At 34.4% G+C, this 12,332-nt stretch overlaps 1 protein-coding gene across 1 annotated transcript; it reads right to left on the bottom strand.

The window, feature by feature from the left end:
• Positions 1-7,680: 7,680 nt before the first annotated feature.
• On the bottom strand, positions 7,681-9,874 carry LOC139859595 (uncharacterized). Its single transcript, XM_071848376.1, has 3 exons — positions 9,134-9,874; positions 8,212-8,572; positions 7,681-7,727 (listed from the first exon to the last, which is right to left on the bottom strand). The coding sequence occupies exons 1-3, from the start codon at positions 9,872-9,874 to the stop codon at positions 7,681-7,683; spliced, it is 1,149 nt and encodes a 382-aa protein (XP_071704477.1).
• Positions 9,875-12,332: the final 2,458 nt, after the last annotated feature.

The raw sequence follows: 12,332 nt of genomic DNA, 5'->3' as shown, positions 1-12,332 counted from the left end.
AAAACGAACATGACGAGAGGTGTATATTTGGTTGGTGTTTCTTGGATTTAAAGTTTCCAAGATTTGTAATAGAGTGACGTGAGTTTGTTGATGTTGTTGAGGGTAATGATAATGATTAGATTATTTTGATCGATGTCATTCGATATAATTGTACTCAGACTAAAACAACACAAGATACTCTAAGATATGGATCCCCACTATACATTTGATAACTAAGAAAAGATAATATCCAAATTTGTATCCTTTACATGTATCACTTCCCATCTCCATTAGTCGACCTATATTTTATGTCCAAATTTGTAAGCCTCATAGGAAACTTTAGTTCATTATTTTTGTTTACTACTTCAAGATATATTAATAGTAAGATTTGTATTTAAAACCTCTTTTAAAATATTACTCTATAAGAATAAGATACCAGATATATTATTTGCGAGGTTTGTAATTCTTCAAAGATATTATAACGTAAACCTTTGACAATATATAGTTATACTTCAGTGTGATATAATTCGTGCCAAATAAGTCAACTATATATGATTAAAACCGAAAGGGTATTCATGCAATCCTATTCTAGTGTGTGTATATACGGATAATATAAATGTAATAAAGACGTTAATATATTCATGTATCTCTATTTAGCTGAAAGGTTACCGTCTTGTACTAATTATCTAGAGTGCACAGAATTTGAGACTTAATTTGTAACAGACTAATTTTGAGCTTAGACGTAAGATTACTATTTTTCCCTTTAAGTTATTTATTAATTTTTAATGATGGTGATTATCATTATTTTATGTATATTTTTAATTATTGATGTTGTTGGATTCGTTTTGTGGCAAGAGTCACAGACATGAATGGTGATTATCATTATTTTATGTATATTTTTAATTATTGATGTTGTTGGATTCGTTTTGTGACAAGAGTCACAGAACATGTCTGTTTGTTAGATTTGTACTTAGTTAGGGCCCCCTAACGAAATGCGTAGATTATCTGAAATACCCATGTGTTATAGGGAACACTGTTTTAACCACATTTAAGCGTTGAATTTGTTCATTTTTTTTGCTTGTATTCTCAACTTGGATACTCTCACTCTCGTACCTAACTTTTTATCATCCCAAACCCTAGCTCAATATTTTATGATTCTTGGCTTAAATCAAGTATCGAAATCTGATTTTGTGTGTAATATGTGATCCATAACAAGGTATGTGCATTGAATCTATAGTTTATTCTGGTTTTAATCTAGGTTTTGTGTTATATGGGTGGTAGCTAGATTCTTGGATGAATCTTGTGCTTCAGTGTTTGTTAGTCTTGTTTGTTGATAGATAAACGTTGTATGTATGTTATATGAGCTTCGTTTGCCTTCAATTGACCAGACTGTCCAAAATCGTGATTTTGGGGTTGAAACCCATTGAAACTGTTGCTGCTATCTGTTCTACAGCTCCATGCGAACGAGTCTTCGCTTGTGCAAAGGAGCTCATCATTCCTGCAAAACAAGGGTTAGGTTTTGTAACGAAAGTGCGAAGTTTTAGCCATGCGTATGAAATGTGCTTCGTGCGAAGCACCTACTGGTCTGTGCAAACCAGTGTTGGTTCGTGCGAATGGGTTGTGGTAAACCAATCCTGATTCATTGAGTTGGTTCGTGCGAAGGACTAGTGGTGTGTGCGAATGATGTTGTCGGTCGTGCGAACCAGTTGGTGTGGTCCTGTTGACTTTGTGTGATCTGTTCGTGCGACCCAGTTTTCATCTGCATGAATGAGGTGACTAATCCTCACGGATGAAGGGCCCTCGTGCGATGACTTGTCCGTTTAATTATGTGTTTTGGTGATTCTGTTGTACTTGATTTGTTTTCAGTACTGAGATATGATTATTGATTTGATTGTAGTCTAAAGTCTAATCTTATTAACCAACAAGGGATGTTTCTTAACGTGATATAGGTTAATAGTTTTTGTTTTAAAATAATCTATGATTATGATGACAACATTAAATACCAAACATAATTGCAATATTTTGCTTTACAGCGTCATTAATTATTTAATTATTTATATTCTTAAAATATACGAGTAATATATACTGTAGTATATGAATAAAATAAATAGATTAACATGTCTCCACTAGTGTGTGGACAACAATAAAACTATAGATTCCTTACCTCTAAATCACATAAAAACACGCTGGCAATGTGTGTGACTCTCAATACCACAAACATAACAAAGTTATATGAATTACAACCGTGGGAGATCTAGGGATAATAATTACAGCCTCAAAACTAATTTACTTGAATAGTGTCACTCAAAATAATTTATCTTATCCACTAGTTTCACTAATTGAAAATATAAACAAATATACTAGTTTGCGTATTTCACTGGTAGCACGTGTTACAGGTGACGAAGCAATAAATCTGCACCTGAGCGACAATCATTATTCACTATAAAAGCAAAAAAAAAAAAAAAGTATTGTACAAAACCATGATAGCAAACCAATTTAGTATCAAGAAAGATTATAAGACCACTGGTTGTCGTTCGTTAATTTCAGCGTTTTCAAAAAATTCACCTCGAAATCGCTGGTCGATTCGACATCGCACCGACATCGATTCCACCATCGGTTTTACAATGTTTAGTTTCCGATGTTGCTCAATCCGACATTTTGAAAAGAATATATTTAAAATTATGTCTTTACAACTGATACTTATACATTAATTACATTACATTTTTTAATTAACTTTTTCTATACTATATATCTACATATAGCCTATCTTTAATTTTTTGTTGTTTTTATTTTATTTTTCATTTATATAGTGTGTTTTTTTAATTAATGGCATGGTTTTATTTAGTTACTAGTTTTATTAGCCGGTACGTTGTACAACATTTGCATAAATTAGTAATCGACAACGTTAATATTAATATTGTAAGTAATTAGAAGGATGAATAGTTACTTAGTTGATTTTTACAAATCTTTTCGATTTAGAACTTGAGATGACTATAGTGAAATTTGAATTGTTTGTTCACAAGTAATATAAATGTAAAGATAAGGGATAAGATCGAGAACAAACACATAGATTTATAGTGGTTCGAGAAGATGTTAACTAATCCTCCTTAATCCACTCCCCAATTCCAACGAATTGAGAGTTAGTTTCACTATGATACTCCAAACTCGGTGGAGTGTCCGGATACAACACTAGTTCCTCGATAAGCCGCAACTTATGAACTCTTACGTCCCTTTGAAAATTTCACAATCACCAAATACTCTTACCACAAGATCCTAATGTTCCAACTTAGTGAAACCTTAACTACCTTCTAGATTCTTTTAAGAAGATAGCTTACAAGTAAACTCACAACTAAGTTTACAATCACTCTTGCTAAAATCACTCTAAATAGTTTACAATAATAATTGAATGATATCTGAAAATATATGAAAATGTAAGTGCAAGAGGAGAGTCTTCAATTGCTCCAAGGCTTAGTATTTATAGGAAAGAGAAATCTGTCCAGGCCTTGTGCGGCTCACCTAACAGTCGACCGTGGTTCGACCGTGCAGGTTCCGATCTATGAAATTATAGCAGTTTGAGATCTGCATTTTGTCACTTTCCCTTATTGAATGGCTGCAATAAGAAGCCAAAAACATCTGAAACAATCTGCATAACCCCTTTCTTTTTGGATGTATTCATGGAGGTTGACCTAAGCTTGCAAAATAGGAAAGTCCCATTGTCCTTCTATTGTATCATTAAACCCATAATGCCATATGCAGATTTTTATCCTTTGACAAACCACAACACACCAAACATCATATCCCATGTCTTCAACAATTTGTCAATACTTTGATGGAAGTATCTAGCCTCATTGGTTGCTAGCAACAAGTCAAATAAGACTAGTTTGAATCTAGTTAAGGACTCTTTGGGAAGTTGTATTAACCATACTTAATAATACAAGTAATGCTTAAGCGTTAAGGGGAGAGCATCTCTTTATTTGAGACTTAATGACCATCCTAAACATGTCTAGATATATTTTAGATTTAAAAGGATGATTTGCAATTAGGTACAAAAGGATATTTTACAACCCTTATGTGTTTAACCTTAATCGCAAGCTAAAGTGTCATTAAGGAGTCATTAGGTAAGATTAATCAAGATTAACATCATAGAGACCAAAACTCTTTTTGATATGAAAGAGACAACTATTCTAAGTATGTTGAAAAGGCTTTCGTGAATTATAGATGCCCCAAAGTGGTCAAACATTATTTGTCAATAATTTTGGACAGAAAAACTGCGGTCGAACCACGGTCTTCTGTGGATCGACCGTGTACCCGGTTTCTCAGAAACCATGGTACAGGACACCTACGGTCAGTCCTACGGTCGACCGTGGACCTAGTCATGTACTACCTGGGTTTTGCAAAGGACTCTTTTGACTTGTTTAATATGAGTATTGGTCGTTTGCTAGAGATCATGTAGGTTTGTGAACTTGTGTTGTTCTATACGCATTAAGCACTTAAGGTTTGGTGTCATCATCAAAACAAAGTGATTAACATTTGAATATTATCATTGGATTACTAACCAACATTCTCCCCCTTTTTTATGATGAAAAACGTAAGTGAGTGTGCTTAAACGTATAAAACAACACAGGTGTTAACGTCACTTACCATACACTTTCTCCCCTTTTGTCGAAGTAAAATGGTTAGCTCCCCTTGGATCTAAGTGCGCCCGAGAGTAATGCTCCCCCTTGAATCATACATAGAGGAAGATATTTTGGCTCCCCCTTGAACTATATAACATAGGACTTATAGAAAAAAGAGTAGCATGAATAATAAGTCATAATTAGAGTACATAGTGCATACAAGATAATAAGTCATAACCATAAGCTAGGTGGCATAACTACCTGCCCTTAATTATTCCCTAACCAACTCTTTTTAAAGATAATGAGCATTGGTGCTGACGGCGTCATAGATGGTAGAGTCATCAGCGTCGGATGAGAGATTATGATAGAAATCTCAACCCAAAAAGTGAGTGTAATGGTTGACACGGGACGAGGGACCTTTAGAGGAGTTATCGCACCAATGTGTCAAAATGGGCGGTTTAGATGGATAGAGTAAGGAAGGGAACGATTGGGTAGTTGAAAGGATCCGTTCATATACATTATAAACGATTCACAATAGTTGATTACATCGCGAGGTATTTGACCTCTATATGATACGTTTTACAAACATTGCATTCGTTTTTAAAAGACAAACTTTCTTTACATCAAAAATTGACGGCATGCATGCCATTTCATATTACATCCAACTATAATTGACTTAATATTAATCTTGATGAACTCAACGACTCGAATGCAACGTCTTTCAAAGTATGTCATGAATGACTCCAGGTAATATCCTTAAAATGAGCTAATGCACAGCGGAAGATTTCTTTAATACCTGAGAATAAACATGCTTAAAAGTGTCAACCAAAAGGTTGGTGAGTTCATAGGTTTATCATATCAATCATTTCAATATATTAATAGACCACAAGATTTCCGTTTATAAATATATGTACACTCGCAAGTGTATAAAAGTATTCTATAAGTTGTAGGCACCCGGTAACAAGCCTTAACGTTCATGTTTTACCCTCTGAAGTACACCAGATCAGGTGTGTTTAATATAACCTCGAAGTACTAAAGCATTCCATAGTCAGGATGGGGTTTGTCAGGCCCAATAGATCTATCTTTAGGATTCGCGCCTACCGTACATAGACAAGTAGTTTAATGTTACCAAGCTAAGGGTATATTTCTGGTTTAAACCCACGTAGAATTAGTTTTAGTACTTGTGTCTATTTCGTAAAACATTTATAAAACAGCGCATGTATTCTCAGCCCAAAAATATATATTGCAAAAGCAATTAAAAAGGGAGCAAATGAAACTCACAATACTGTATTTTGTAGCAATTATGTATATGACGGCACTGAACAAGTGCAGGGTTTGTCTCGGATTCACGAACCTATATTAAGTATATATATTTATATGTTGGTCAATATCTGTCTAACAATTTAGGTCAAGTCGTAGTGTATCACAATCCTAATGCTCGAGACCAACATGCAAAAGTCAACAAAAGTCAACTTGACCCAAAATGACTTTCAAAATCTATACATGTTTATTATATAACTTATATATAGTAGTTTTATATATTTAAATATATTTATCAGATCTTATTATACTAAATAATACAAGTCATTTATTAATAAATAAAAATTTATATTAAAATTCATATATGATAAAAATATACTTTTATATATCTCAGGTAATAAAATTTATAAAATTCACTTAATATCATAAAAATATAGTGGTATGTATTATTAATGTAATTACATTACGTGTGGTAAAAATATCTTTGTACGCATATTTATTTGATAAAATAATATTGGTAATAATAATAATGATAAAAATAATAAAATGATAGTTTCAATAAAAAAATTAATTTTTAGTAATAAAGATAATTTTAGTAATAACATCAACTGATAACAGTTATAATAATCGTTTTAATAATAATATTAAAATTAATGATAATTCAGTTGACCATATCTTTTAATCCGTTCATCGAAACCACACGATTTCTAAATGAAAAGTTATTAATTTTTTTTTCTTCAGCTTTTCAACGACATGCATATCATATAACTTATCTCAGTAGCATATGTATCAAATTCGTGATTTATCATAAACTATTTAACGACGAAACTAAGCATACAAACATGCATAATCATATATACTCGAGCACTAGTCAGGGATACACTATTAATATATAAAAGATAAGATATGAATGCTCACGTATCAATATTGTGATTCAATATTGCAGGAAAGTACGTAGACGCAACAAAAATGATAAACATTAGGTTGACCTCACGAGCAATACCCTCGATCAATACCCATAACCTTCATAGCTATAACCCATAATTTCCTTAGCTATATCCCATTTGAAAACTTATTTTGAAATCGTCTGAATATAACTCCGTCGTAGTATTTTATGTATACTAATAATACAACAACAACAATACCCAATCCCACCAATGTGGGGTATGGGGGAGGTTGATCGTAGACAATCCTTCCTCTATCCTAGAATAAAGAGCGATCATTTCTCCACCCCGAGTGTAACACTCCCAAGAGTAGAGAAATTCCTTTCTCTCTATATTCGTCAGATAGAGAGATTGCTTCCAGGGACCTCCGGCCAGAAAGTAAAAAAAAAAAAAAAAAAAACGATACAAACGAGACGCCATGAAAATGGTGAGATCAAATCTTCATGGGTTTTACATCATGCCTGGGGTTTAATTTAGGCTCTAAGTGGCAGTAAAGTCGCCAATAAATCGATGCTTGCCGTTGACTCACTTAGTAGAGCCATAAAAAATATATATATATATATATATATATATATATATATATATATATATATATATATATATATATATATATATATATATATATATATATATATATATATATATATATATATATATATATATATGGGAACGTACCTTAGACTGTCGTGCGAAGCTCAAGGGATGACGGGAAATGCTACACTACATACCAACATACCTGCATACGCATACATACATACGAGAACATACGAGCATACAACCATAGACATGACGGCCAACAAAAAAGCACGCATACCAACAAACATAAACATGCATACCCAAAAACATACCTACATCACATGCTAGCAAACATAACCCAAACCCTAAACATAAACATGCAAACAAACCAACACAAGCAAGCATACATACCCTACAACCAAACAAACACATACGAATCAGCACATACATACATACACAAAACCAAGAAGAGGTCCAGGTAAACACACAAACACACAGACCCACAAACGCAAAACAAACAACAACCTACTCGTCTATTCTAATTCTAGTCCTCCACGTAAGCCTATCAGAAGTCATGTCCTCGGTCAATAAAAGTTCCTTCAAGTCGAGCTTAATTCTATCATCCCACCTACGAGTAGGTCTACCCCTTCTCCTTACTCCGTCAACCGTCAGTGCCTCGATTCTCCTAACAGGTGCAGTAGGGGGTCGCCTCTTCACAAGTCCAAACCATCGAAGTCGTTCTTCTCTTAGCTTGTCGATGATGCTTCTGACTTTCAGGTTCTCCCTAAAAACGCTATTTGGGATCATATCTAGCATTGTTTTACCGCATATCCACTTCAGCATCCTCATCTCTGCCACCTCCATCCTTCTCTCTTGTGCCTTCGTCATTGGCCAACATTCTGATCCATATAGCATAGCAGGTCTAATTGCCACCTTGTAAAATTTCCCTTTCAGCTTTAGAGGGATCTTCTTGTCGCATATGACCCCAGTCGCTGCCCTCCATTTCATCCACCCTACTTTAATACGGTGTGTCACGTCTTCATCGATTCTCCCCGATTTGTGGAGCATCGAGCCTAAGTATCTAAACGAGGTTTGCGGATGCAAGATCTGGTCTCCAATGCAGATGTTCACTCCATCCTCTTGTTCAATGATCCTATCAAAATCACATCTAAGATATTCCGTCTTTTGTCTACTAATTAGTAAACCATTACTTTCTAAGGCCACTCTCCATTGCTCCAGTCTTCTATTAAGCTCCTCCTTAGATTCGGCCACAAGCACAATATCATCGGCAAAGATCAAGCACCAAGGGATACACTCTTGTATCCCTCGAGAAAGCTCATCAAGGATCAAAGCAAAAAGAAAAGGGCTGAGGGCCGAACCTTGATGCAAGCCTACTTCTATTGGGAAGACTTCGGTACTTCCAACCGGCGTTCGAACGCAAGACTTCGCCCCATCGTACATATCCCTAATAACACTAATATATGTACTCGGGATACTTCTACCATTAAGGGTCTTCCAAATCAAGTTTCGTGGAACGCAATCATAGGCCTTTTCCAAGTCTAAGAAAACCATCTCCAAGTTCTTTTGTTTTTATGTATACTTCTCCATTAGGTTCCTAATAATATGGATTGCCTCCATCGACGAGCGCCCTGGCATGAAACCAAATTGGTTTTCCGAAACATTTGTTTCGCTTCGCATTCTAGTCTCAATCACTCTCTCCTAAAGCTTCATAGTATGGCTAAGTAGTTTTATGCCTCTATAGTTGTTGCAGCTTTGAGCGTCCCCCTTGTTCTTATAGATGGGGATAGTCTCGCTCACCCTCCACTCCATAGGCATTTTAGAGCTTCGAAGCGTCTTGTTGAAAAGGCAAGTCAACCACCTAACACCATCATCTCCAAGGCACCGCCACGCCTCAATAGGGATCTGGTCTGGCCCCACAGCTTTATTTCTCCCCATCTTTCGTAGTGCCAATCTTACTTCCTCTTCGTTGATCCTCTCACACTCTATGTTGTTCCGGAACTGATCTCTATCAGAGCCTAGCAACTCTTCGTAACGCTGAGATCTTCCCCCAGTGAAAAGAGATGAGAAATACTCTTCCCATCTTTTCCTAATTTCGTCTTCCTTTACTAGGGTTTGACCACCTTCATTTTTGATAAACTTGATGTTATCTAGATCCCTGCGCCTTCGCTCCCTAGCTTTGGCTATTCTATATATATCATTTGCTCCCTCTTTGGAGTTTAGTTTCATGTACAAATCTTCGTATGCCTTTTCTTTTGCACGAGCTACAGCCTTCTTAGCTTCTCTTTTGGCTTCTTTATATCTCTCTAAAACCCTAAGTCTATTAACCGGAGTCCCCTCTTGACAAGAGATGAGCTCCCTAAACCTTAGTTGTTTGATCTCGACTTTGCTTTGAACCTCGTCGTTAAGCCACCATGATTCTCTATCAGATTTATGTCCTCTCGATGTTCCTAGTGCCACACCTAAGGCTTCCTTGGCTACTTCTCTAATGGTGGACGCTAGACAATTCCACATCTGGTCAGCATCATTCTGGGGTCCCATTTACACTTCTGCACCAAATCTTCCTACAACAGCAGTTTTAAAAGTCTCTGCCTTCTCACCGCTCAGCTTCTTCCACCGGATTTTAGGTTGGACGAATCTGACACTCTTGGTGACTCGTCTCTGGGTAACCAGATCCATGACCACCAGTCTGTGTTGGGAGGAGCCAGTCAATTCATTCAGGACCTTACAGTCCCTACACGTCCTAAAATCCCCTTTGCGAAGTAACAAATAGTCAATCTGGGTGCTATGACCCCCGCTGTGAAAAGTCGCTAATTGAGCTTCCGTCTTCTTGAAAAATGAATTCACCACAACCAGATCGTGAGCAACTGCAAATTCGAGAATAGAGAACCCTTCTTCATTTCTTACTCCATACCCAAAGCCTCCGTGGACACCCGGGTAACCCTCGACATCTGTTCCTATATGACCATTTAGATCTCCACCAATAAGTAAACGATGGTCCGGGGGGCACAATAGATTTTTGAATTATTAAAGTGAATTATTAAAGTATGAATTATTAAAGTGAATTATTAAAGTATGAATTATTAAAGTGAATTATTAAAGTATGAATTATTAAAGTGAATTATTAAAGTATGAATTATTAAAGTGAATTATTAAAGTATGAATTATTAAAGTTAAAGTAAAGTAAAAGTAAAGTAAAGGTAAAGTTAAAGTATAGTAAAAGTATAAAACTATGTACGTATAATACGCGTATAAAAATATATAATATTAATTTAAATCGTTATATATATTTAATAAAATAAAATATAAATATCGTTATCTTTATCATACTGGTTAAGTAATGAGTTGTCAAAAAGAATAGATTTCTTAAATCATAGTGGACCTCTCAACAGAGACTTGTAATCATAATTCAATGTTTCTGATAATTCAATCATTTAATATATATATATATATATATATATATATATATATATATATATATATATATATATATATATATATATATATATATATATATATATATATATATATATATATATATATATATTAATTTCGTCGATAATCATATTGAAACAAATACATTCATATAAAGCATTATACTTTTAAATACTTTGTTGACATTTTCAATTTATAACATATACACATATACATACATATTCATATATGTTCATTTAATGGTTCGTGAATCATTGGAATTTGGTCGAGGTTTAAATGAATGTATAAACATAGTTTAAAATCCTTGAGATTTAACTTAACAAACATTGCTTATCGTGTCAGAATAATATAAAGATAAAGTTTAAATTTAGTCGGAAATTTCCGGGTCGTCACAGTACCTACCCGTTAAATAAATTTCGTCCCCGAAATTTGATAGAGGTCGTTATGGCTAACAATGAGAATATTATTATGACGATTATGAAGTTTTATCATGTCTAAGAAGTATGGATAAAATAATTCGATTACTCAAAGCGTATGAGGGAAGTTATCGTAAATGAAGGAAATAAGATTATAGTGATTCGTCATATCTTTTGACGTCATCACAATTGATCTCCGAATTTAAAGAAAATCTTTGTAATCTATGTTAGATTTGATGCTTCGGTGATTAAGGAGATTATGATTCTCTTCGAATTAATACGATAATCCATCTTGATTTCTCTGTCGGGTATTTCACTATAAATCCACCTCCTTCGTTTCCTTACAACTCACACCTTCTATTCTTTCTCCCTCAACTCATATTTTAAAGTATTTGTCAATATGCTTCATCCAGTACTGATTCTCGATATACTCCTCACTTTCATATCTGTCGTTCTTCTTTTTCATCTGCCTCCGGAAGAATCTATTTATTACTACTATACTCTCGGTTTTATAGTGTTTTTAGTTCTTCCGTGTCTTTATATTGCTATATGCATCGATATATACGGTTTATAATTTTTGGGTGGTTGTTGGGTTTTTTTTATCTTCCCTTATATTTCAAAGCCCCTGCTTTTGTCTTCTATAATCATTGACATCCAAGTTAATGCTCCCTTCTATTTGCTGCGATTTATACTCCAATTTCTATTTTGGAGTTTGTCCTTTCGTTTCTTCTTCTTGCGATTAAGCAACGTTTGTAATGGTCCAGTATTCGCAGATATGAATTTCAGAATGAACATAGTTAATGTTCTAAGAAGGAAATGGTAATGGCACGATCTTGATTTGTTAATTTACCAGAATACCCTGAAAAGACCGAATCATCAAGAAAATATATTCTTGATATTTTTAGAGATTAAATAGAATACAAGAGTCGTGTAACATGGAACATGATGACGGCATGGTCTGTGAATCATTATGTTCCATTTAGAAACTCAGCATGAATTACTGTAATATAATCACGTTGATCAAGTGTCATTATATTATACTAATTCATGCTTCAGTTTCCAAAACTACTTCAAAACATTCATATTTTAAACTCGAATTTTTCAGAATTTAGAAACTAACACAGTTTCTTTTATGTTGTAAAGCAAAT

This window comes from Rutidosis leptorrhynchoides, chromosome 7 (genome assembly GCF_046630445.1).
Source record: "Rutidosis leptorrhynchoides isolate AG116_Rl617_1_P2 chromosome 7, CSIRO_AGI_Rlap_v1, whole genome shotgun sequence".
Lineage (NCBI taxonomy): Eukaryota > Viridiplantae > Streptophyta > Magnoliopsida > Asterales > Asteraceae > Rutidosis > Rutidosis leptorrhynchoides.
The sequence above is the reverse complement of the archived record's forward strand: the minus strand, read 5'-3'. Positions and strand labels throughout refer to the sequence as shown.

What these genes read in the sequence shown, in the direction of transcription:
- LOC139859595 (XM_071848376.1), bottom strand. Translation starts at nt 9,874, where the DNA reads ATGGGACCCCAGAATGATGCTGACCAGATGTGGAATTGTCTAGCGTCC. An exon ending in AAATGCCTATGGAGTGGAGG is followed by an intron (nt 8,573 to 9,133) that starts GTGAGCGAGACT and finishes GCCGAATCTAAG; the next exon opens with GAGGAGCTTAATAGAAGACT. An exon ending in TATGCTATATGGATCAGAAT is followed by an intron (nt 7,728 to 8,211) that starts GTTGGCCAATGA and finishes GTTTGGTTGTAG; the next exon opens with GGTATGTATGCTTGCTTGTG.